This window comes from Equus quagga, chromosome 8 (assembly GCF_021613505.1).
Source record: "Equus quagga isolate Etosha38 chromosome 8, UCLA_HA_Equagga_1.0, whole genome shotgun sequence".
NCBI classification, from domain to species: Eukaryota; Metazoa; Chordata; class Mammalia; order Perissodactyla; family Equidae; genus Equus; species Equus quagga.
The window spans coordinates 46,232,692-46,260,629 of NC_060274.1; the positions used below are offsets into that span (position 1 = coordinate 46,232,692).

Below are 27,938 nucleotides of genomic sequence, written 5' to 3' on the forward strand. Positions count from 1 at the left end.
CAGATCTCAGGACACACCCTGGACTTTCCACTGAGGGCTGGAGAAGCCTGGGGTAGGAGAGCCCCCATGAAGACAGAGCAGTAGAAACTCTCCAGAATGACCAACACAGACAAAATAAAAGATGGGAATATTATGATCAACTCCCCGAAATTATGCCCAAAGTGGGGAGAAGGGGAGGGACTCAGGTTGGGACGAGAGAGAGCTGAGGGTGAACCTAGCACCTTACACATTCTGGCTCTTTGACCTGAGCTAGGTAAGTCAACAGAAGTCTCTGAGCCTCAGAGTCAACAGAGGTAAATTTGGATAATAGTACCCATTTCACAGAGTTTGCTGGGAAGACTGAGTGACAAGTATAAAAAGTCCCAACAGGGACTGTTCAGGCAGCCTAGTAGTCAAGTTCGCCTGCTCTGCTTTGGTGGCCCCGGGTTTGCTGGTTCAGATCCTAGGTGTGGACCCAACACCGTTCATCGAGCCATGCTGTGGCGGCGTCCCACATAGAAAAACCAGAAGGACTTCCAACTAGGATATAGAACTATGTAGTGGGGCTTTGGGGAGGAAAAAAAAAGTCCCAACACAAAATAAAGGCCAGTTCCTTTCTCAATCCCCAAAGAGATGACATCCCACTTTGTTACAGCCTTGTCTAGGTGGGAGAAAGGGGAGGGTCAAGGGGAGACACATGGAGGGTCTTCACAGTTCTTTCAGAGTTGTACGCACTCGAAAAGCAGTTGTAAATGACAAATGCCTAATGAGCGACAGGGTTCCTCCACCTTCAACAAACAGCAAGGGCATCACGGACAGCTGGCCTCCACCGCAGAAGGTCCAGGTGCCAGACTGTGTGCTCCCAGTCATGCCACCAAAAGGAGTTATGCTCCTCAGAAAGGATGGAAGCATGTGTGTGTGTAATGCGTATATCATTTGTACCACGTGTGGAACACAAGCACTACAAATCTAACACATACTGGGCACCGATAATCTACAGACACTGCACCAGCCCTTCCTGTTTCCACCACCGAGGATACAAAATGTTTCTTTATCCAAGAACCCTCCCCTGAGTTATGAACCTTCTTCCTCGGCAGCAGGTCTCAAGAGACCATCTTCCTGGTCCGTGCACCTCCCCCAGGCATTTGAGGAGACCGCTCATTCACATCTCTACCTAAGGTCTCCTCTCTTTCTCTAAAAAGATGTTCCTGAGCTAACAGATCCCTGGATCAATTTAAAATACGACTGTCAGATACAGCTATCTGTTAACCCTTCCCCCAGCACCAGTCTCTAGGAGGAGCTGTGAGGAACAATAACAAGGTCATGTGACTCTACACCAAAACTGCTCAAAATGGACTTGCTGTGAACAAAGCAGACCCAGCCTTGATCACCCCAGCGCATTGACTCCTCTCACTCGAGGGAAGCCTGGAGTCTCTAAAGAGTCCAGCGAAACGCTGACGCTCAGCCTGCACAAATGTTACAGCTCGGCAGACTAAGTGTCAGGCCACCACACGGGATAGGGCTTCCCAAGCCAGGAACCAGAGGCCCGTGCAACAGTGTTCACCAGGTGCACAGAAAAAGATATGACTGATGTAGGGATAAGAGAAAAGGACAATCCATCCCTACTCAAAGACTGGACGCCTGGATGATCAAGAAGATGGCGAACTGACACCGGGTTTGGGGGAGAAGAGAGGCTAGTTTGGGTAACAGGAAGATCAATTAGATTTGAAATTTATGTATTCTGAAGTGCTGGCATTACAATAGTCCCCAGAAATACTTTAGTGAACACTAGTCAGCAATCCTTCAGTTAGGTACCCAAACCAGAAAGAAGAGTCAGCCTCAAACTCGTCCTTATCCACATTCTAACTGGTTACCGAGTCCTGCTGACTGCGACCCATGCTTTTTTCATGGCCACTGCAGCATCCTGAGCACAGGCAACCTCACATCTCGCCTTGAACCACCAACTCTGAGAGTAGCTGAGAAGTGACTGTCATGTCTCAATCGTACCCCACACACGGGAGACAGGATCATGCCCAGGGTCCCGTGAATCTGCATCCTAAACCCTCACTCTACACCTAATAGTTCAGTCTCTGAAGACCACTGACCTAAATTTACTCAAACCAATTTGTTCACTAAGAAGCAGGTTTCATAAACACATTAACACCCAGTTCAATGGGAGCCTGAAATACACCACACCCAAGCTGAAAATCCAGCCTGGAAATCCTGAAAGCAGAAATTGCTTTTCACAGTTCTCGGTACAAGAAAGCTTTATGAACCAACGAAAGGAAGTCTGCAATTTCTGATCAAAGTCTGAGCTCAAGGAGGACTATACAATCCTCGCCAGGGCGATGCAGTTCCAGCGTAACCGATCAGAGCTGAGAGACTCAGATATCGAACTCTAGGTCACCTAAGGAACAGAGAAGTACACCCGATCTTCAAAGACACTCACCCACCCATTCAACGAATATCGACTAAGCACCTAATATAAGGCCAGCACATTCGTGCTTAAAGCAACGATCCTACCCTCTTTGCTTTACATTTTATTTGGAGAAAACAGATAGTAAGCAATAAACATACCACACAATTTACTTATTTATAATTTAAGGGGGTGGTGCCATGGAATAATAAAAGAAAAGCATACAGCAGTGTCAATAGGGGAGGAGGTTGCAATTCAAATAAAACTCGATGGAAGGCCTGATCGAAAAGGGACCCCCAGCGAAGACCGGGGAGCAGAAGGGACAAGGCGCACAGGTTTCGAAGGGCAATGCTAGCGTGTGAGGACCTCAGTCGAGCCCGAGATGGCAGCCCATGCAAAGCAACTTCAATATCTCCATCCCAATTGTGACTATCCTGAACAATCAGAGTCGATGCCAGTTTCCCTGTGAAATAACCGTCAGAACTAGCTTCTTACATTTCTGTCACACTTTGCAATTTTCAACCAATAATGAAAAGTCTTGTTCTTCCTATGAGTTTATGCTCCTTTTACGGTTTATTTTTCACTTTTTTAAGCTCCACTATCGAGTGATCAAATCCCAGTCCCTCTGTCGTAAGCAGGCTCTGGGGCACCAGAAACAGCAGTGGAGACACCCCGCCCTCCCCCGCCCGGCGGCGGACGCCCTTCCCAGAACCTTAGCTCCTCTCAGCAAGCCCAGGAGGAGCCCACACCGAGCTGCAGGCAGACATGGGAAATCCATCTACAGAAAAAGAAATGTCGGATTTCCTATCACTTTTCCAGAAAAGTTAAGCAACACAAGCAAAGTGACAGAAAATTCAGTAAGTGGAAATGCTAAAACATCAGCTAAATATTTACTTTCTCCTTAAAAGATCAATTATGGAAAAATCTCACAGAAGTTAATAACAATGCTAATCTCCAATAATAGCAATTTCAAAAGCTTTTTTAGGCGAGGGTTTCTTCCTAGCTAATACAAAATAATAATAATTTTTAAAAGGTGCCAGTAGACACGTTCTCGGGGTCTCCCTCAAACATGCATAAATATTTAACATGTTCTAGGGGAAGTGCCGAGGTAAGTGTTCACTGTATGATAAAGCTATGACCAGGATGCATTAGTGGCCCCTGTTTGCTGGGGTTAATAACTGGTGCTGGTGAGAACAGGTGAGCAGGGTCCGTCCGCCACCAGGTGCCAAATGAGGCAAAGAGAGCAGAGGACACTGCCCAAAGAAGAAAAAATAACCAGTAACAATAAAAGGATCCACGCATGCCACTGTGAAATTGAGCATGAGCTAGATATAGCACAGGAATACAAGAATATAATTTAGGGGCCCGCCGGTGGCGCAGCGGGTAAATTCGCACATTCCGCTTTGGCAGCCCAGGGTTCACCCGCCAGATTCCGGGTGCAGACGTGGCACCACTTGGCAAGCCATGCTGTGGAAGGCGTCCCACATATAAAGTAGAGGAAGATGGGCATGGATGTTAGCTCAGGGCCAGTCTTCCTCAGCAAAAAGAGGAGGATTGGCAGCAGTTTGCTCAGGGCTAATCGTCCTCAAAAAAAAAGAATATAATTTAAACCTAGTTACTACTTTAAAGACCAAAGAAGAAATTAAATAGAGGAAAAAGCTCATGTTTAAATTATTCCATACGCTTTAATAAAAGGAATAATTTCAAGGTTCCCCTCTCTCCCAAAATGCACCATTTTTTTAAAAAAGTTAAAATAGCCTAAAAATTTTTGTCAATCAAAACATTCACTACTTGTTTACAACACATCCTTGTCCTCAGGCTGGCTGTCTGAAGCCCATGCAGGAAGCAGCCACAGCGTGTCCCTCCGCAGCTGAGCACACAAGTTCCACTCGCCCAAATCCGCCGGCCGAAGTGCCGTAATAATGCTCTCCACACCTCGGCGACAGGAAGGAAAGAAATGCCCGCTTCATTGAAGTTTAATAAATCGTTAATACCAATACCACAGACTCTTTGCCATATTCAAATATTCTAACATGGTACCAGATCCCCAGCTGTGAACCTGTCCTCAACTTTGTCAGAGAACACAGAAATGGCTCCAGGGCCTCGGGGTGCCCAGGAGCCTCACCCCTCCACAAGGTTGCCATCCACCGCGCTGGCCCACAGGAGGCAGGGATAAGCGTTGCCTTTGTGCTCCAGAGTCCTGAGAAGGACAGCCTTAAGGACACCGGAGAAACGGAGTTCTCCACACAGCAGCCAGAGCCTGCTTCCAAAATCCAACCCAATCGTGTCGCCAGGCCCCCTCCACCTCAGCTTCCAACAGTGCAGTACCCACTCCAGGAAACAGGCTGAGATCCTTAACTCTGGCCCAGGAGCAGGGTGACACATAACTCATGGCTATGACCAGGGTGTACGCAAGAGCGAGAGGAGACACTGTACATAATTACAGAACAGCAAGCAGAATGTGAGTCTGCGATGTGCAAACCACGATGGATGTCAACCTCCCTTGGAAGGTCCAGTTACCTTCTCTGCAAACATGACCCTGAGCCCAGGGGGGAGGTCTGCAGAAAGCACGCACTCTTACAGAAGGCAGGGCGAGCGTGGACCCGTGCAAGATGTGACAACCAGCAGCCAGAGTGTAGTGAGAAGATGAGGGGGCCAAGAGGAGGCCAGAGGGGTGGGCAGTGGCCAGACAACACAGGACTTCCTAAGCCAAAGGGACAACATGGATGACGGTCAGTAATTCAGCTGACACCAGAAAACACACACCCAGAACGAGCAAGTACAGGTACACTTATCCTCCAAGCCCCCCACGAGGCAAGTCCTGTCACATTCCCAGCAACAAATGTGTGTTTGGGGACGGGGTTGGTGAGTGACTGTCTGATATCCAAAGCTAGGCCACCCCCACACTGAGCAGCCCACAAGGCATCCAGGGCCCCGATTCACAATTTCACAAATGAAACCCCCCACCACGGCAACTTTCTAATTCTGCTGGCCCCAAGCCTCCCACCTTTCCAGCCCTTCTGTCTGGCTATGAAATCTTACTCTGGCCTCTCAATCAATCAATTTGGTCTGCAAGCTGGCATCACACACCTGCCCAGCCAAGCACACAATGCCAACGAGAAGCAGAATGGCAGGGTGGAGAAGGACATGGGTCCCATAGGCCCCGTCCCTGATCTGCAACGTACAAGCCCTGTGACCTTGGGAGCTACCAGCCTCTTCAAGCTGTGGTCCCCTTGAAAGAAAAAATAGACAAAATAACACTTGCACAGCGCTTGCCACAGTATCAGATACAAAATAAAAATAATACACAGAAGGTATTCAATAAATAAAGCTATGAGTGTTATTCAGAAGAAATCTGAGACTTCGAGCCTACACTTAAAAGGATTACACTATTTAAGAAGATGAGCTTTAGGCAATAAAAACAAAAGCATTCTGAATAGAACATGTCTGTCTCTCTAATAAAAAAATACATACTTTTTAAATATTTATTTAAATTTATTCATTTATTTATAGTATTTCATTAAGACATTCTCCCATTTTAACATTTTTGAAATTCAAACATCTTCCAACTGATCCACATTTAAGGATTATACATGATCATCTTTCTCTTTATTTTGACTAAAAAGCTGCCATTAAAATTCACCCTTAATCTTACGGTATTTTGGGATCAAATAAATTCAGTAAGAGCAAAATCACAGGATACAAACTCAATGTTTCATTATGGAAGCTCTGAGGAGAATTAAGTCCATGACAGCTGGACAATAACTTCTCCTCCTCCTCAGTCTCACCATTATTAACACACTCACTCCCCTTCAAAGATACAAACCATTCCTCAGTAGGGGAAATGGCCCTCTGTCTTGACATTCTCATCTGTAAGGGGAGATCAGGAAGGCCCCCACCTCACAGGCTGGTGGGAGGATTAAATGGGAAAATCCAAGTAAAGTTTCTTGGTATGACGACCAGCACATAGTAAGAGCCTCAGTTTTTCATCTGTACAATGGGTATCATGAAGGTCTCATCTCACAGGGTTGCTAGATGGTTAAATGGGAGAATCCAAGAGGAGTACACAGAAGTGCTGAATCTTTTCCCCTCTACCCACCTCCACTGAGTCATGAGCTCTGGGCTATAGAATGTCCACGTTTGACGGTTTTGTCAGGAAACAACGTTAGGTCCCTATTGGTCCCCACAAAGCACACTGTTGACACTGATCCAGTTAGTTTTGCACCTGGTGTCTATCAGGCCAGCGCTAGGAGTCTCTGAAGGGAAGGTGGGCATGTCATTAATCTGGTGTCCCAACATCGAACCACGGTCTGTCCATCATTTATAACACAGCAAGTGAATGAGCAATTAGCCACGCTATTCCAAACATTTAAGGAAAAGAGTGTTACACTGATTCCATAAGTTACAGAAAGTATAAAAACACATGCTATTTCCTAACACGTCATTAACTATCTAGGATTTCAATAATGAAGCCAATTAACTGCAATTTGCCAGATCAGTGAGAAAATGTTTTCCCAAACCAAATGCCATATATTTTTTCAGTGAATATTTTACAGTGATTTCAAAGACTTGAAAAGACTGTAATCTCAAACTTACATAGGTATCACAAAAATCACTTAAAAATTCTACTTCTAAAAAAAGAATTCTATGCTCAATCAGAGAGCAGCTCATGTAATGTCAAAATAATAGCTCTCATTTACTGAGGGTCTTTTATGTGCCAAGCACAATGCCCAGCGCTTTGTAAGTGACCTCTGATTCTTACAGTGACATTGTAAATAGAAAAAATGTACAGAGAATTTAAACAAAGTGTATGGTCATGCAGCTGAATAGTAGTATATTGTCAATGCATTTATAAATTGCCTGCTTTACCTCACAAAACATCTCTATTAAATAGTGGTTGTTACTAAATTAAGAATTATAATCTTAAATGATCTGCAAAACCATTTTCGGTAAATGTCCTATCAGTTGGAACAGTCTCATAAAATAAAAACATGGGATGTTTCAAATGATCTTTGCATTCTCCCACCTCAAGTATAAGAGCTATGACACGGGAAGTTACTGTCCACGAATTTCTTGAAGAAAATGTATTCCAACGAAAATGTCCCTTTGCCAAATTACAGGTGTATAAGGTTAAAAATGCAAGAGCTACAGAATCACTCTCTGACTTAAAAAAAGAACAGTGACAGACTTGGGAACGATATTCATTTCCAGAGACTGATCCCAATTGACTATAAGGAATGATGTCATCCTCCAGCTCCTCAAGACACTGCCAAAAGATGGAGGAATCCAGACGTCAGGGCAACCAACAGAAAATCCATAGCTGTATGTGATCGGCAAGCGAAGTCTTACTCAAGGGCTATTGGTCTTGACCCTGTTGGCCCCAACAATGAGCACGAGACAAGTGGACACAAGGAGGCCACTGTGGCCTCTGTCCACCCAGAAGACTCATTCGAGCTTTGCTGATGTGGCCTGAAAGCTGCCACGGGCGAGATGTAAACAAAAGAGTGTGGCTGTGTTCCAATAAAACTTTATTTACAAAAGTGGACAGCCAGCCGGATTTGGCCCACGGGCTGCAGTTGGCCAACTCCTGCACTAGAAGGCAGGTTGCCAGCCTGAAGGCTCAGAGATACATAACTAAAATGGAGCCAAAAGATGCAACTTGTGGAAAGCTGGGGCTGGGACAGAATGTATGAAATTTCTCTACAAACGGAGGGTGGGAAATGAGGACCCATTCTGCAGGAACGCTGTTGTCCTAATCCACCGGCAAGCTGAGTCTCTGGAGGGCAGGGGCACAAGGACAGTTTCTACAATGCTTTCCTTCTAACACAAGCCTATGTGCTTTCAATCCACAAATCAGGAAAAAAATCACAACAGTAAAAATAAATATTTGGAATAAATATTTGGAAATTCAGTAGCAATATTAGCAACCTCCATCAAATTTATAGGCAACCGTTTCATTCTTAAAGCACAGCTTAATATTTTGTTCAGATGTTTGTACCTGAATTCATTTTACTTTCTATTTTTGCATGTTTCTGAAGGATAATAAATGTTTTTCTTTACCGTAGTTCTTGTAATAGGCACGCATAATCCCTTCTTCAAAACCCTGGAGGCTGGATGCGGTTGGGAATTAAGAATTGTCTGGACTTGAGAAAGATAATGCAGGGTCCAGGGCGGCCTAGTAATCTGGCCCATCTAGGGCAGAGTAATGGACAAGCTGGATCCTGCCATGACATGAGAAATGAAAACACTTCTCCATTTGGAGCTTTTTGGATTTTAAAACTGCAGACAAGGGGCTGTAAGCCTCTATTTATAACCCCCGCCCCCAGAGATCTCTCATTTCTAGTTGACTAAAATATAAACTCCTCCCTCAGCTCATCAGGCCAGGCATTTCCTCGTCCTGCCCTCTGCCCAGACTGCCCTGCCCAGTCCTGCCTGGGTGCCACCCACAGCTCCGGGCACTTCCTCAGGAAGGCCTTCTTGACCTTCTGGCCTCTCTCTCCCACTGTCCTATTTTATCTGCTTAAGAATTATTACCATTATTCCCAATTACCTTATTTGCCAGTCACCTCACATCTACCTCCCCGAGGAGGACACATAAGCCCTAGGGTTTGTCTGCCTGGCGCAAAGCTGCCTCCCTAGCACCCACACTGTGTCTGGAACCTGGATGTACTTGATCAATAACCAAGGAATTAAAAGTAACAAACCTGAACTGGGTGCCTAAGATGTGGCTGGCCACATGCTGGGTAATCTCTATGCATTTCCTCCCATCCCCATACAACTCTAACACCATTAAGCCTTTTTGACCAACAGAAAAACTAAGGGACAGGAAAGTTATGTGATTCCCCCAAGGCCACATAACTATGACAACACCACATCTTAAAAGTGTAGCAGTTCATCCGCTTCTCCACCAGCCCCCGCCCCCCACACCCCAATCTGCTGCCTCTGTCACTAAGCAGAAAGCAGGATAATTAAATGCACACACTAATTTTGGTGCTTCTGCGTACATAAGAAAGTCTACATATCAGCAACTCATTGCCTGACTGTATCTAATCCAGGCCATGGCTATCAGTGAACAGCTAGAATTAGAAAATTATTTGTATGTTGAAGATCTTAAGAAGAAATTCTTCCCTATAAAAACTTGGAGAAGTATCCAATTGCTGTAATTGGAGATTGCTCAAGAATGGAACTCACTATAAATCATCCCGTTTTCTGAGAAATTCTGGAACTGTCATCTAATTTTCCAGGAACAGAGGATAAATGCTGCCAAGTCTGGTTGCTGGATTTTTACAAGAGTGAGACAGTGCCTTCAAAAGCCACTAAACGCACGACTGAGCACCTCCTCAAAGGGTGACAGAGCATCACTGAGGGGGCCCACCATTTGTCCAATGCTTCCTGGCTCCTGAACAGCAGCCTCGGGCAACTGGGGCAGAAATGACAAACAGTGAACATGTCATAAAGTAATGCACTGGCTTCAGTTAGCACTTCTGCCATCTCTGTATGGACCAGCAGAAATCCAAGATGCCAGTGGGTGTGAAGGAGAACTAAGAGGGCCTTCACTCTTCCCTACGTCACATCTGGCCCTGAAGGTCTGCTCTGTACCCAAGTGAAGATGACACTATTCAACTAATTTAACATGGACCGCCCAGGAAGGTTTCCTTGTAGTTCACTGATCCCGTTGTCCTGGGAGTCACGGTGCAAAGTGCAAGGCAGCAGGCTGGGGTGAGAGGTGCACTCTGGGCCCAGACGACCGGCCAAAGCTAAGTGGTCACACGAGAATTGGCCCCATGACCTGTGGTGCAGCAAAGAGCTTTAATCAACGGGGGGAGGCAACCAGGGCCTCTTTAAGAAAAAGAAGATAATCCTGCAGAAGGCAGAGGGCGATAGCTGGTGTACAGCTCACCCACTAACCAGGCCAGCAGGTCACCACAAAACTTCACAGTTCTGCAAGGTTTCAGCCCTCTTCAATTTTGGCTTTGTCTCAAATTCAATGATTACAGTGAATGGTATTCCTAATCTTCAGCCTTTCTTCGAAGGTTTCTTTTAGATTGATACCAAAAAAATTAAAAAGATGTCCCTCTGCAGCTGTGATGCTATAGGCAAATTTTCATCACTGTAGCTAAAAGGAGACTTCACAGATTAGGGAGAAATAAACAAGTTTAGAGAAGTGCAAAAATCAGATCAAGGGTGGAGCATACGGAAGGATTTCAAAACCTGGGACTCCTGCTGGATAGACAGAGACCAAAAGAGAGTCAGTACAAGTACTTAAATGATGAAGGACTGACAAGGATAAAGCAAGATTCGCTTGCCAAATCCAAAGAACCAAGGACCACTCCTTCAAACATATCCCACTACACTGTAAAGTAAATGAAAATCTGTTTCAGTAGATGAAGGAAACTTGTCTAGCAGGCCACAAAGAAGAACTAGAAATTGTAGGAACAGAGATGAACTTGTTCCCCAACAAAACCCCACCTGATGCCATGAGGGTGGGGGAAAAAGGCGTCAATCTGGGGAAAGGACTGCGTGAATGAAAGGCCAGTTATAGCTAGGCTAAGAAGCCACCCACTAAGAAACGTTTTCCTTCCCGTAAGCACTTCCTTGCCCTGTAAGCTCACGTCTCCACTTGAACATCCCAATATTCGCTATCATTCCAACTTGCCATCTGGAGTTTTAGGGCTGAGCAGGTGACAACAGTCTCTGCTTCATTGCAGGCAAGTTTGAACCACCATGAAAAAGGATGCCATGGTCAAAGAGGACACAACGATGAGATCTTCCAAAGCAAGGCAAGGAAGACTGTGCAGAACATGCCTGGTCTTTTGCACTGGAGTACGTGTGAACAGCCCCAGTTCAGGCATTCCTTCTCCACCTGCTAGTAATGGAATGGTTCAAGGTTAGGAACTACATTTGTGCTGCGGCCCTTGGCCAACACCATTTGCCAGAGTCAGACATCCATGCTCACCCATACCTGGTAGTACGGATGGTGCAAAAAGGAATCTGGGCAGCCAGCTAAAGCCATTGGTTCCTTCTTGCCTTCTTCAAATTACATTTACTGCGCTGCAGCACCTGGAATAGAGACAGACTGTGAGAAGCCAAGCCAGAGAAAAAATTCACTACTTACAACTTGTTCAAGAGCGACATGTCTAAATGGGTCATCCTTCGACACCACTTGTAGGTTTAGTTAGGATGTCTATCCAAGGAGTACTAGGTTTTCTTCTAACACGAGGAGATTGTCGCCAACGACAAAACCTTGAGAAGCCATCTGTGTGGTTACAGGGTCTGTGGGATACAGGGGCACTCAGAGGGGTGAGGGTGACGTTGACCCACGCAATTTAACTCACATTCTCAGCAGTTCCCATGAATCGCTTGAAATCCCATGACGACTTTACCATACCCTGGGAAATATGAATATAGCCTAATTCCACAGAAGTGCTGACGGGGTATGTGTGTGTGTGTCATTGGGGTCCTCTGAGTACCACTTGCGTAAATTCTGGCTCTACTGGCCATAGCCAAGAACAAACCACAGTTCTCAGTGGGCACCAAACCACGACATATTGATTCAACACTCTTCTCGCAGGCCACAGTTTTGTAACTACAGTAGCCCTCCCTTGTCCTCAGTCTCCCTCTCTTCCATTTCAGTTACCCATGGCCAACAGCAGTCCGAAAATATTAAATGGAAAATTCCAGAAATAAACAATTCGTAAGTTTTTAAATTGTGTGCCATTCTGAGTAGCGTGATGAAATCTCTCACTGTCCCACTCGATCCTGCCCAGGAAATGACTCTCATTTCTTTGTCCAGCGGACCCACACTGTATTCGCCACCCGCCCATCAGTCACTTGTAGCCATCTCGGTTATCAGATCGACTATTGCAGTGCTTGTGTTCAAGTAACCCTTACTCAGTGACGGCCCCAAAGCACAACAGCAGTGATGCTGGCAATTTGGATATGCCAAAGAGAAGCCGTAAAGTGCTTCCTTTAAGTGAAAAGGTGAAAATTCTCGACTTAATAAGGAAGGAAAAGAATCTGTATGTTGAGGTTGCTAAGATCTACAGTAACTTTTATTACGGCGCCTAACTTATAAATTAAACTATCACAGGTACGAACACATAGGAAAAAACATAGTATATATAAGGGTTTGGTACTATCTGTGGTTTCAGCCATCCACCGGGGGTCATGGAACGTACCCCCGAGGATAAAGGGGGACCCCTTTACAATCTTCGAGAACATTCTCATGACACTTTCCTGACTTCTACGTGAGCTACAAGTAACATTAGCTACATTAAAATACACGTTTGGCTCCTATAACAAGCCCCTAAAAAGCAGGAAACAGATATCTTGTCTTTTTCTTTTTTTTTTAATCTGCCATGGCATAAACCGCCCACCTAATGCACACGAAGCAGCCGTGGCAGCCCTGGCACTGCCTCTGACGAAGTCCCCTCCCTTTGTCACCTGCATCAGGGATCAGGGGGATCGGGAGCCTGGCCTCTGGAGGATCAGCCCTCTGCCTTCAAACACAAAAAGCTGCTACTCACAAACAAGAGACTCCCTATGAAGCGAACTTCTCTAAGATATGTCTTTCCTTCTAAATCTTAGCAGAAATTAAGAGTTTCATCCCCATGAGGACAGAAGACTCTATTACAAGTCACACTTTGGAACGCAGTGGCTGGATTACAGGAAGAGAGGGGAACCAGTGTCAGAAATCATCAGCGATGAAAACATTTTCAGGAACAGCAACATTCTCTAACATTCTCTGTCCTAATCAATCTCAGAGGTGCCAGGGACCCTTTGGTTCCTCTCCAGCCCAGAGAACAATTCACAATTCTTGGCAACATGAGGCTTTCTTGGGCCCCTTCACTTGTAGGTGTTGTTCCAGCTATGTCATCAGCTAACTCTTACTGCCCTTTAGTTATGAGCTCACAGATCACCTCCTCCAGGAAGCCCCCTCAGACTGCCCCTCACCAGTCACCACCCAAGATGGCTCAGTTAGTGTCTACTCTGGGCTCGTGGGCCACACCCCAGGCTTACATCCATCCTTGCATCTGCCACACTGAATTGTAAATGCTCCTTCTTGGTCTCACTCCCCTCAAATAAACTGTACACTCACTGGGAGCAGAGGCTCTCTGTGTTCCAGCCCCCAAGCCTGACCTTCAGTAAGTTCCAACAGAGAGAGACTGCCTGATTCTGTGAGGCTTCACTGGACTATCTGCATCCGGATCCAAGCAGGATGAGTTTCACAAAGGGCGCTCTAGTAGTCAGCAGCATCGCCCAGAGCAGGGAGAAAAAACAACTCCAAGAAGGCCACACCCCCACATCCAGGGGCCACATAGGGGGGACCACCCGTCTCTCCTACATCCCCCCGCTGTGGAGGCCCAGGGACAGGCAGGCACCCGGTGCTCCAGAGCACAGCTCATCTCTGAGGCTGCATTTCAGAGGAGCAACAACAGGGAACAGTGACAGGAACCTCCACAATGAGGCAACAGCGGAAAGGAACCTAGAGGCTATTTCCCCCTGTTATGCACAGGGGCCTGGAAGGGCTTATTTCCCTGAAGTAGTTTTACTACGAGGAAAATAAGAAAAATGCAGAAAGTGATTCACTTCTCTCAATGAAAGAAAGGCAAACCAGGAAGAAAGGAAAATGGAAGAAATAATACAGGCAAGAAACTGTCCAGGACCAAGTACACGGGACACTGGGAGCTGTCATCACATCAGAATCGATACTGCAGAAAGCACAATCCATGGGCGAGAAATTCCAGAAACATGAAAATAGCCCATGAAGAGAATGAACCAAATCTAATGATAAAACAGTGACCAAGAAAAGAGAACTGAGGATGCAGAGAACAAAGGCCAGTTATGAGGGAAGACCAGGCTTCCAAACTGAAAAGGACCAGAAATTGGCAAGGGACAGGGGTCCTCACATTTCAGACATCTGCAGCAAAGTCGAGATCCCCATCTAGTCACAGTCTGACTTTTTTAGAATTCAGACATAAAAGACTCATGGAAGTTTCCCAGAGGAAAACTGAAAGACTCAGGTAGCACATTAGGACATAAAATTAAGGATACTAATTCCACTAACCAAAACAGCAAAAAAAAAAACAAGACAAGACCTGGTATGAGCTGAACTGTGCCCCTCCCCAAATTCAATTACTGTAGCCCTAACACGCAGCATCTCAGCATGTGGGTGTATTTGGAGGGAGCATCTTTAAAGAGATCATGAAGTTAAAATGGGGTTAGCGTGGGCCCTAATCCAATATAAGAGGTTGGGACACAGATACACACAGAGGGAAGACCGTGGGAAGACACAGGGAAGAGACAGCCATCCATAAGCCAAGCAGACAGCCCTCGGGAGAAACCACCACTGCTGACATCTTGATCTCAGACTTCTGGCCTCCAAACTGTGAGAAAATAAATTTCTGTTGTTTAAGCTGCCCAATCTTTGGTACTTTGTTATGGTGATCCTAGAAAAGTAATGCAGACCTAGAAGATAAAACACTACTAAATTGCCATTATAGCTCAAAGGAGCAGAAGTGTTCTAACTCTGTAACATTTGCTACCAAGCAATTATCTTCTCTGCAAGTGTCTCTCTAAGACCCTTTACAACACCAGTACAGAAACAGAACAAAAACCCATACTAGGCCGCTGGGCAGAAAAGAGCAGGTGATGAGCAAGAGGAGTGCTACCAAGATGGTGGGGAGTACTCCATGCTTCAACTTACCAGTCCCTATAGAGGGCCAGGTTGCAGCTGGTAACCTCTCTCCAGCCTCTAGCAGGACCAGCATCCCCCAGGCCTTCAAACTCCTCTAGCCCATAAGTCAACCTTGCCCTTGTGGTAGCTAGTCTCATGTGTCAATCTGTCCAGGCCCTAGTACTCAGCCATTTAAACAAACACCAATCTGGGGGTTGCTGTGAAGGCATTCTGCAGGGGTGGTTAGCATCTGCAATCACTGGACCTTAGGTAAAGCCGGTTACCCTCCCTAATAAGGGTGGGCCTCATCCAATCGACTGAAGGCCCAAAGAGCAAAGATGGAGGTTTCTCAGAGAAGAAAGAGTTTGGCCTCAAGACTACAGCAAACTCCTGCCTGAGTTTCCAGGCTGCTGGCCTGCCCCACAGATTTCGGACTTGCCAGCCCCCAAAAGTATATGAGCCAATTCCTTAAAATAAATCTCTTTATATAAACACACACATGTTCTGTTTCACTGGAGAACCCTGACTTATACACCCCAACCAAGTGCTGCAAGATCCCAGGACAACACTACGATGCCTCCTGTAGGCCTACCCACACCCACAAACACACCGTCAGATGGGTGTGATGGCTCTGCACAGACCACCTCCCAGCCCCTTCTCCAAACAGTCCTTCCACCTTCTACCCTACCTACAGCCTTGCCTTCCTGGGGAGGCTCTTTTTCTCCCCTTCACCCACATCTCCAAGTGCCTGGGGGAAGGGTTGGTGTCCTCTGGGCTCTTTACTGCTGCAGAGAACAGCTCCTCCTGGTCCCTTAAGAACCGTCTCTGCGCTCCTACCATCAGACTGTCCCATGCCCCATGCCTCCTTCTGCTGTCACTCCCGTTTCCCCCTGTCTCACTCCATGCATGCTGCTTGCCCTACCTAACTTGTAAGCCCTCGGGAACTCTTGGAGGTATGGAGTTCCATATGTTGAATACATATGTAAATATACTATGTTGCCCCTGAAGTTTCAAACTTAATAGGTGTTAAGAGTGCTGAAAATATCATTTAAATATGCCAGTTTCATTACCTAAATATCACCTTTGAAAGTTATTACCAAATGAGATTGCTTCTCACCTAGAAAAATATACATCCCATAAGCCCTGTTGAGTAGGTTCCTTTGGGACAAGAAAACTATAGTTAGAAACAGTAAGAGGATCGGATTAACTCTAGTCTCTAATAAAATGTATCAAACCCAAAGCTGACATCATATTCAACGGTGAAAGATAGAAAGCTTTTCTCCTAAGACCAGAAACAAGGCAAGGATGCTTCTTTTCACCCCTTCTACTCAACACAGTATTGGAAGTTCTAGCCACAGCAATCAGGCAAGAAAAAGAAATAAAAGTAACCAAATTGGAAAGGAAGAACTAAAATTATCTCTGGTCACAGATGACATGGTCCTCTCTGTAGAAAACCCTAAAAATTACACACACACACACACACACACACACACAACTACATTAGAGCTAATATATTCAGCAAAGTTACAGGATACAAAACCAACATGCAAAAATCAGTTGTTTTTATATACTTAATGAAAAATTTGAAAAGGCAATTAAGAAAACTCCATTTAAAATAATAGCATCAAAAATAATAATTAGGAATAAACTTAATCTAAGAGGCAAAATACTTGTACACTAAAAATTACAAAATATTGCTATAAGAATATAAATAAGGAAAACATCCTGGGTTCATGGGTTGGAATATTTAACATTGTTATGATGATAATACTACCCAAAGCAAACTACAGATTCAACGCAATCCCTACCAAAATTCCTCCAGTGTTTCTGCAGAAATAGATAAAATCTTTCTAAAATTCACGTGGATTCTCATGGGACCCCAAATAACCAAGAAAATCTTGAAAAAGAAAAAGTTGGACCCAAATTTCCTGATTTCAAAACTTATTACAAAGCTATGGTGATCAACACAGTGTGGTACTGGCATAAGGACAGACAGACAGACCAGTGAAACAGAATAGAAAGCCCAGAAATAAATGCTTGCATTTATGGTGGATTGATTTTCAACAAAGGTGCCAAGACCGTTCAATGGAAAAAGGATACTCTTTTGGATATATGGTTCTGGGAAAGTTGACAACCACACACAACAGAACAAAGCTTACCTTACACTATAAACAAAAATTAATTTTAAAAGATCTAAATGGAAGGTCTTAAAACTATGACACCCTTTGAAGAAAACATAGGGTAAAATTTTCATGACACTGAATTTGACAATGATTTCCAGGATATGACACCAAAGTCACATGCAACAAAAGAAAACACAGAAAAAAATTGGACTTTATCAAAATTAAAACCTTATGTGCATCAAAGGACACTATCAAGAGAGTGAAAAACCCACAGAAAGGGACAAAATATTTGCAAATCATAGACAAGCATACCTCATTTTATTGCACTTTGTAGATAATGCGGTTTTTTTCACCAGCAAAAAGATTGTGACTCTCTCTGAAGGCTCAAATGATGGTTAGCAGTTTTTAATGATACACTATTTTTAATTAAGGTATGTACATTTTTAGACATAATGCTATTTCACTCTTAAAAGAACACAGAATAGTGTAAACATAACTTTTTTTGGTGTTTTTTTTTTTTGCAGGGTAAGATTCACCCTGAGCTAACATGTTTCCAATCTACCACCTTCCCCCCCCCCAAAGCCCCAGCCCCAGTGCATGGTTGTATACCCTAGTTGTAAGTCGTTCTAGTTCTTCTATGTGAGCCACCACCACAGCATGACAACTGACAGATGTGTGGCGTGGTTCCATGACCAGGGAGTGAATCTGGGCTACCAAAGCAGTGAACACTGAACTTTAACCACTAGGCCATCATGGCTGGCTCAACATAAGTTTTGTTTTTTCTGTTTTGTCTTGTTTGCTGAGGAATATCTGCCCTGAGCTAACATCTGTTGCCAATCTTCCTCTTTTTGCTGGAGAAAGATTCACCCTGAGCTAACATCTGTGCCAATCTTCCTCTATATTTTGTATGTGGGTCACTGCCTCAGCATGGTTGCTGACGAGCGGTGTAGGTCCACACCTAGGAACTGAACCCAGGCCACCAGCCACGAAGCAGAGTGCACTGAACTTAACCACTAGGCCATGGGGCCAGCCCTCAACACAACTTTTATATGCACTGGGAAACCAAAAACTTTGAGAGACTTGCTTTGCAATATTTGCTTTATTTCAGTGGTCTGGGACAGAACCCGCAACATCTTCAAGGTATGCCTGTATCTGAAGGGATTAATATCCAGAACAAACACAGAAGCCCTACAACTCAACAACAAAAAACAAATAACCACATTTTAAAATGGGCAAATAACTTGACCAGACATTTCTCCAAAGAAGACATACAAATGACCAGTGCATGAAAAGATGCTTAACATCAATAGTCATTAGGGAAATGCACATCAAACCACAATGAGATACCAGGGAAAATAACAAGCAACAGTGAGGATGTGTAGAAATTGGAACCTCTCTGCATTGCTGGTGAGAACGTAAAACAGTACAGCCTCTGTGGAAAATGGTATCACAATTCCTCAAAAAATTAAACATAGAATTAACATATGTTTCCGCAATTCTACTTCTAGGCATATACCCAAAAGAATTGAAAGCAGGGATTCAAATAGTTGAATACTCATGTTCACAGCAGCATTATTTACAATAACCAAAAGGTGGAAACAACCTAAGTTTCCATGGACAGATAAATGGATAAGCAAAATGTAATACATATATACAATGGAATACTATTCAGCCTTAAAAAGGAATGGCATTCTGACACAAGCCACAACATGGATGAACCTTAAAGACATTATGCTAAGTGAAATAAGTCAGTCACCAAAAGACAAATATTGTATGATCTCATTCATTTGAGGTACCTAATATAGAGACAAAAAGTAGAACAGAGGTTAGCAGGGGCTGGGGGAGTGGGGTGTTTAATGGGTACAGAATTTCTGTTTCAGATGATTAAAAAGTTCCGGAAATAGTGGTCATGGCTACACAATACTGTGAATGTACTTAATTCCACTGAATTGCACGCTTAAAAATGGTAAAAAGGTAAATTTTATGTTTTGTATATTTTATCCCCACTTAAAAAAAACTATCAAAAAGTTGGCTATTCAATGAGCTTCCTTTAATAAAATTAACAACTTCTGCTAAATTTAATAGACCCATGAGATTCGGCAGAATTTTTTAGGATGCTAAAGCTTGGAGATATATAAAGCAGTGGTTCCAAGTATCGCTCTTGCATAGTCATGCTATTTTGTTTTTTAAATAATACTATCATTTTTCTGGTCACAATTGTTCCATCACTTGACACCTGTTTACAGCTTTTCCATTTTGATTTATCTTGACCAGCAGCACCCTTTCTCAGTTCTGTAACTCAGCTCTCTGAGGGGGTGACATGGAACCCACACAGCAAGCCCCCTATAAAAATTATCTTGCCCCCCTTACCTGACAAAGACTAAAAAGCACTGTCGTTATCCATACTTTCACGGAGACTGAAAAAGCCACACCACTCTGAACACACCACACTTCTCAATGTCCTGCAGAAGTACAGATCTGATGATATACTGTGCTACTTTAAAGAGTTTCATTTTTAAATCATCAGCTGATTTATCAAAAATGATGTGCTCACTATAGATACTGAGGAACAGTTTCATAAGCAGATAGATATTGCATCTTTATAATGATAAAAGGCATTCTCATTAACAGTTGTAGAATGACAAAGAAATTATATCAATAACTGTTGTCTGTCTTCTTCCTTTGATTAAAGGGACTTATTGACAAGTTCAGCTTGCTGTGCTGGTTTCACGTGTCCTTTTAATTTTGAAGGTTAACCGCCCCTTTGCAAGAATGCCACTATAAATAATGTATTGGAGTCTGTCCATTTTAACTGAGTTTTGAACTTGCGATACAAATTTAAATAATCTTCACCATAAAGTTTCCACTTTTTTCCTTACTATAGTTCAGAAAAATAGTTCTAGCAAAGTCAAAAGTTTGCCGATTCTAGAGTCAATATCTTTCTTAACAATGTCAATATTTATACTTCAGGATCCAGCAGCTGAACTGGAACGTGCCTTTGTTCTTTTCATGTTTATTTTTTTCCATTTTAAGGGTAATTTATACCAAATAAAAGTGATACAATTATCATAAACCTGAAAAATGTTGCACCCAACAAGACTTTCTCTGAAAATACATTGGGCATTCCCAACAGAAACTCTGAAGACTGACAGACAGCAGACGACGTTCTTACGCCTTTCACATCACAACCGCCTGCACATTATATGTATGGTAAATCTAAGCGGCATAGCGTTCCCCCTCCCATCAGGACGACTTTGTACACTGGATAAATCAACCCATCTCATGACACATCGGGCTCACCACAAGCGTCAACGTGCTCAAAGCGTGCTTGGGATCTGTGCAGCCCACTCTGATACTGCTCTATTTTCCTTACGAAAACACACTTTTTGTGACCTACTAACTTCACATCAAGGCATGACAATGGGTTGCAACCCATAATTTGAACAAGGTCAGGTCTGGGTTTGTGTTGCTGTCTCGTCTCCAAGCTCACCACTGTCCTCCGCACCCACATACCTGCCAGCTCACAGAGGCTGCTGTCCACTGGCCCGGCCACTCCTATCCCCACGTCACGGCCCGCCCACACTTCTCTCCTTCCTGGCTCAGGTTTAGCAGTCCACTCCAGATGTCCCCTGGCAAACACCTGAGTTCTGGTGCCCACCTCCTCTTCTGACCTACGCCTAGAAAAACACAACTCCTCTGCTGAATGCAATCAGCCACTTCCAGGCCCCCTGAAGTCACAGGCTGTGCTAAATGGACTCTTTCTATTTTTATTTAACCACAAATCCAAAATGTACATTTAATACTGCTGGGAAAGTCTACTGCATTTCCTTAGGAAACTTACTTTGTATTCCCCAGAATGTCTGTTTCATACTTTCTCCTCTCTCCCTCCAAATAGTGACCCCCACTCGCAGGACACTCACGTGACAGCCAGCACGCCGGCCACTTCCGACCCTTCAGCACATGCAGTGCCAGCTCGTCGCCCTGTCCTCTCCGCGTCATGGCCACAGGCAGGACCTGAACATCAATCTTCCTTCACTTTTTAGATAGTTACTAAATCCCTTCTTGTTCAAGAACTCGGTCTCGCTCCCTGCTACACCCAGAACAGCACATGGTAGAGACCCAAGAAGATCTGCAAACCACTCAGGCTAAATAGTATAATCGTTGAGGGACAGGCTAAGTAACAAAATTTAAGTTAAAACTAAAGATCAAAAAGAGAAGTTTCAAGTCTTAAATCATTGCAGGAGTTTTAAAAAAGAAAGCTGTACCTTTCAGAAAAACCAGGAGATCCTGCTCTGTATTAGGAAAAATATAACTGAGCAATGTTCATGATATATTAAGACAAGCACTTGAAGAAATGAAAACAGAATATTGGCATTCTGAATCATATTAAAAGGATAAAAAGAAACTAATAAGACTTTAAACATCAAAGGGAAAATAAAAAACAGACAAAGCAGCATTCAAAACAGAAACATTTATTCAGAAGATGGATGACGTATACGTGTCAGCTGTCCAGTTCCCTTATTTCAAAATAATATTCAAAAATATTCCAGTGTAAAAAAGAAATACTCAAGGCCAAGTGAAATAGAAAAGCTTTAAAAAGAGTTTACATTAAAAACAAACAAAACCTCTAAGACCTCCAAGGAGAAACTGAGAGAAACCATTTGCTGTTGGGGACTTCCGCTCGTCAATTAGGGCAAAGGAAGGACTCCAAGTAGGATAAAAAGAAGGCAGAATACTATGCATGATGAGATAAGATCCATGGATATTCATGAAAAGTTGGTATTTGCAAATATTCACAAACATTCATGAAACATTTCAAAAAAATACTAAGTTACAAAGAATATCAGGGCATTTTGCTAAAACATAAAGATCTCTGGAGCTAAATAAACACCTGTGCCAGCCTCCTCCTGCCAGCCAGCTGAAGACACAGACCAGACCCGGCACATCCCAGGGCTGACAGGGGCATGGGGACAGATGGCCACCGCAGCAATGGACCCCATGAGAAAGCCAAACACAACACCCCTAGAAATTAGCAACGTGTGCATAAAAAACAACTACTCTGCTACCTGAAAATCAAAAACAAGCTCTGGCCTACATAACTGGCCCAAGGAGGAAATGAATACAATAGTCTCTGGACAATTAGGACAATGAACACTATCACGTGTCAAGACAGATAGAATGAACCAAGATTAGTAACAGGAGGAAAACAAATGCCACGCCCCTTGCACCTTCTCCAAAAGAGAAAAGAAATTAAATGAACAACATGAATCCATCTTTAAACCAGAAAAAAGAAAATCCAGTCAAAAGAAATCAGAAAACATAACAAAATTTGTGAAAATTCAAGAAAGATGGTAAAAGACAAATCTCTTACAAATAATAATAAAAAACTCTCCAATATAAAAAATTTTAACCAAAGGAATATAATGATTTTTAATCATATGGTAATTTTATGGACATTTAAAAAGAAAGAAATTTGAAAACTTCAATGAAATTATAATTTTAATTAAAAATATACAAAATCAGAATAAACTAAAAAAAAAAATCTTAAAATAGAAAACACTGGAGATAAAATTGAGTGAGACTCACCCTCCTTCCACTCCCCTAATATAAAGAAAGCCATGGACTGGCTCCTGCTATCAATTATTTCACGGAAAATAAATGATTCCTAAATATTTGTTTAGACCAGGCACTGGGCTAAGTGACTATATATATGTGTGTCTATGCAAACATACACACACACACTGTACACTAGCATCATTCCCATTGTTGACGAGAGGAAAATGAAGTGCAGTGGTCAAGGTCCTGGGGCGAGTGATGGGAAGGCCTGAAGGAGGAGACGGAGCCCAGTCCAGAGGTCCACACTCTTAACCAGAACCCTACAGTCTGTGGTTTTCAAATTATGGTCTCTGGACAGACAGCGCAGGCAACAGCAGGGAACTTGTTAAAGTGCAAATTCTGCAGCCCAGACCCTGACCTACTAAATCAGAAACTCTAGGGGTGGGGCCCCAAAATGTGTGTTTTACAAGCCCTCAGGTGGTTGTACTGCACACTAAAGTGTGAGAACCATGCCAACCTAGCCCCAACCCTGGGCTGCACCTCAAACTCACCGTGGGAGTTCTTAAAACTCCGGGTGCCGAGCTGTACCCGAGATCAGTGAAAATAAAGCCGGGATGGGGGGGCATTGTTTTAGGCTCCTCAGTTCCTTAGGTATTTCCAAAGTTGAGAACCACTGCTCTCATCTCTTTTATTTACAATTATTATTCTTTTATGATGTTTGCAAGGAGAAAAACATTAGGAGAAAATTGCAGGAAAGCTTTGAAGAATCATGTCTCACTTCCTGGGGGCTGGGGAGGAGGTGCCTACCACCAGTAAGCCGTTTGAAGTGAAAAATATAATCAGTTACTCAAAATGCATCACTGAATCCTAAGGGTTCCCAACTGGAAGCTGCACCTGGTATGTTTTCTGCCTTTTAAAAATGTATTATTTTTTTCCTATGCAAATATAAAGAATCCCTTTTAGAACACCAGTTTTCCCATTCCTCCACAAGGCATTGGTGGGAGGGGGAGAAGACACAGGAGAAAAGGCTATTTTAACTACCCGCAGCAAAGAACGACCTCATCATTCCAAACTGCACGTTTTTAGGCCCGAGGGTCCAAATTTGACCATACATGTGAGAATGACCTTTGATTTTATATTCTTGGTATCTTGTAAGAGACTTCTTTGGAACATTCTATTCAAGTATCCAAAGTACCTTACACCTAAGGTGATTTGGTCAGCCTCCTGACAGAAAAGGAGTGAGACTTTCAATGAACACACGATTTTTCAATCTGCTTGGATGGTCTGAAATGCAAGTGGAAGTGAGAGCACACAGCTCCACTAAGCAGAGTCCCACTCGAAGATGGCCACACTCCTGGTCTACTGAGTCCTCTCAACAATCCCCTATGGAGACACTTATTGCCCCCACTCAACAGGCCAGGAGACTGAGAGTGAAGGGAGCTTGCCTGTGGTCATGCACGCCGACTAGCTGTGTAGTTAGTCCTTGGGCTCTGCCCTGCCCAAATCCAGAGCCCAGGCCCTGAGCTAAGATGCAGACTCCCCAGGAACAAGGTTCCTGTGACCCAGGAGAGGCCAATGCTAGACATTCATCTTCATTTTCTAGCTACCCTCACCATCTGGGCATTGGGGTCTGTGAGATGGGGTCTCCACTTCTGCAGTGGTTAATACAAAGGCGTAGAGGTCATGATTGCTAATCCAAGTCCCAGAGGCTCCCATAAGGAATGCCCCACTGACTTGAGGTGCTCATCATTAGATGAAGTCAACAAACAACCGAGCAAGGATTGCCACAGAGAACAGCCCAGGTGACACACAGGCAGAGCAGCCTCACATCCTCCCTCATAAATGCATTACCAAGGAAAACAACACTGGTCCTCTGGTCCTGAAAACAGAGGCGTGGGGGGTCAACACAAACCCCACACACAGTCCTTTCCATGTGGCGTTCACAGAAGTAATAAGGATACCCCTCCATGATGGCTAAGCGTATGCAGACAACAAGAACAAGACAAAACTCACATTTGTGCCATGAACCCTAGACACCTCTGAAACCTGTAAGGGTGACTGTCCCAATTCCACAGATGAGGACACAGACTCTGAGATGCTGGATGACCTGCCCAGGGTCACACAGAGAACACAGGACCTCATGGACAAAGAAACCGCATGGAATCCACAGGAGGCCAGCAGACCTGAGAGTCAGAGAAAAGGAGGGATCAGGTGCTCTCCAGATGAGGGCAGCCTACCTGGGCGTGACCAGGGACACAAAGCGGGGAGGATGGAGGAAGAAGAAAAACCATTATAATTTTAAATTTCAAATGTGCATTACTTACATATAGATCTAAAATTCAGGTCCTTTTAAAATAATTTATTTTTGCTGATATTTTTTTTAATACATTAAAAATTTTTTTCCACTATTGGTATCATTACTTACGATAATCCTTGATACTTGAGTTTAATGAATTATTACAAATTACTTTATGCCTTTGTTTGCCTTCAAAGGGACAGATCTTTGCATGTCCAAACTATAAAAACAGAAACAAAAATTAAGAGACCAAATTAAGTCAAAAAGGGAAAAATTACCATGATGACACCCACACTGCCAACTGCACCCCCAACGCCCTAGGAGCACTGTCTTCTCGAGGGAACGAGTGAGACAGATACCAACGAAAAACATACCACTCGGCTTTGTCTTTGCTGCCTATAAATCTGTAATTTGTAACCTGTATTCTGTAATTGTTGGGAAAATGGTTCAAACTTTATGACAAAAATTAAGGGTGGTCTATCAAATAGCCCTTGGATTTAAACACTTTATAAAATATACACACTCCAAAGTCCTTCTAATCAACAACTAATAGTAAAGCTCTTGCCCCTATAATAAAACCCAGGTCACTGATGGGGGACTTCCTTTCGTCTAAAACTTGAAAAAAGTCCCAAGAAATTATATCTAAATCACATTTTCCAGACTCTGGACTACGATCTCTGGGTAAACTATAAAATACTGAAGGTGGCGGCCTCAGATCTCCTTAAGCTCACTCTCTCGGCCGATCTCATAAAAGGCCTGCAGTCCGTCTTCCTGGTCAGTCCCCAGGGGCAGCACTGGAGCTGTAAAATCTTCGGGTCTTTGGTGCTTCGGAAAACGGGACATGGGAGCCAGCACCCACCGCCCCACAGGAGCGACACAGCAGCAGTAACGGCCCTGAACTGCACCCGGCTGCTTCACTGCAGAGCTGCTCACGGCAGCAAAGCACTGGAAACAATCAGACAGCCTGAAAACAGGGGACCGCTTGGATTACAAGACTGACGTAGCAACAAAGGAGGAGGTGGCTGCACATGCAGGTGCCCCGAAGCGTACGGGGGTGAGGGGGAGCCGGGAGCAAAGAAAAGAAACGGGGCAGCGCCCTCCATGGGGAAGGAGACATCCTCTCAGGAGGGCACCAGCAACCAGCAGCAGGACTGCCTTGGGGGGGCCAGGAGACTCGGCGGATGGGGACTCTCACTTTTCACTGAAGACCCTTTGGACCTGTTAAAGCACATGAATTCTCCATCCAAAAACAACTGAACGCGATCGCTCTATTTTAATTCTTAAAAGAAGTGATGCTGCCCTACCTTCTGAAACTTTGTCATGATCGTTGGTGAATTTAGCAAAGTTCATCCTTTTTTTTGGCTCTCATAGCATCAGACTCCTATCAACTACAGGTCAGAAGAGCAAGCCTCGCTTCTGCCACCTCGGCAAAGTAGTGAAAAGCAAGATCAGAATCTGAAGTGCATGTCAGAGGGGGCCGGGAATGCAGTCACGGAATATAGTGCCACCCTCACAACACTGGGAAAGTGGACCATAAATGTGCTAATGAGCAGTGTGTCCTGTGTTTAGGTATTTCCAACAGTTCTAACGAGCATAAATGTCAGTCAGGCTTCTTCCTAAATTTCACAGCCCTTTCAATACGTCAGGCTACAGAAAGTGTGTAATTCTATGATCCACCCCCGTCCCCGCCCCTCCCGTGTTCCCTCCCTCCTCCTCCACCACCTTGATTATTTTGGGACAAATAAACACTCTGATTTTTTAAGTCTATGAATTCAGTGTTTCACAGATTCACACTCAGCCCAAAGCCCTGACACGTGAGGCCCCTCAAAGCTCTCGCTGGGGAGACATCATCTTGGCCTAGAAATGTTCCAGAGGTGTTCAGTCACACCTCAGCTCTGGAGAAAGCGAAGTGATCCTAAAATGAACCATCTGTCTCTAAGCTACATTATCACCCAGAGTGCCCCCACACACCAATCCACCGAACCCAGGCTGAGTGACTCAGGAAAGGCAGTCCCACATAACTAAGTCACTCTCCTGGATGGAATGATTCGGTATCTGCTCTTGTTCACGGCAGGAGATGTACTCAGGTTTACCTAACACTTACTGTCAGACACGGGGGCTGGCAAGGGAGGGATGTTCCATAAGACCACTGTGCGTCCCTCCACCAGGGACCGGAGCCTGGTCAGCAGACTTGAAAAAGCACTAGAGCTAATGGTCAACTTTCATCCACAGTGTCAATGATGAATACACAGTCAGTGCTGCAAAGTCTCACATTATTCTTGACTAGGATACAAGGTTAAAGGCTACCAGGTTACAAGACTAAACAATTGAGCGCTGATCACGGTCTAGTTAACTTAATGTCACAACGCTAGGAGACCCTACAACTCCAGGGCTCTTACTGCCTCCTGCTTGATTTCCTAGCGGCAGCCTTGAATTTTAAGCCTCATCAAGACATGTCCATTGTCCTGTTGTTGTTGCTTTAAGAGTCCCAGAGTAGGAGATAAGACTGGATCTATTAGATGAGGTTTTGCTGATATTTCAAAATAATCTGAATAAATTCACTTTAAATATATCAATTTTAACTGAAAAATAAAGTCTTTCCTGGTAATCACAACATTTTATCCTTGGTATATCTTGAGTAACTCACAAGTTCCCTCTGAAGAGGCAATAAGCTATATAGTGAAGCGATTTATTTTCTTATGTTCCAAGGATCAGGACCCCACTGAAATAAAAGAGGAGTCCACTCTGTCAGGTCACGAGAACACCACTGCCACGCCACTGAACTATGCGGACACTCGATGGCCTGTGCCACATAAATGAGGACAGTGGTAGCCACCAAAACACGACCTTCAGAGACCTCCCTGTGGTTCTGCAAATCTTACCATTTCCCCA

At 44.1% G+C, this 27,938-nt stretch overlaps 1 protein-coding gene across 7 annotated transcripts in view; it reads right to left on the reverse strand.

The window, feature by feature from the left end:
* Positions 1-27,938, reverse strand: part of GRB10 (growth factor receptor bound protein 10) — a 182,446-nt gene that overhangs the window by 130,222 nt on the left and 24,286 nt on the right. For 2 of the 7 annotated variants that reach the window (XM_046669590.1, XM_046669598.1), the window contains one exon: positions 11,358-11,455. The exons of 4 other annotated variants lie outside the window; for them this stretch is intronic. In XM_046669590.1, coding sequence (XP_046525546.1) covers positions 11,358-11,408 — 51 coding nt within the window. In that variant the 5' untranslated portion in view covers positions 11,409-11,455. Of the gene's footprint in view, positions 1-11,357; positions 11,456-27,938 lie in introns of those variants that run through there. One more of the 7 variants, XM_046669593.1, reaches the window with a different exon arrangement.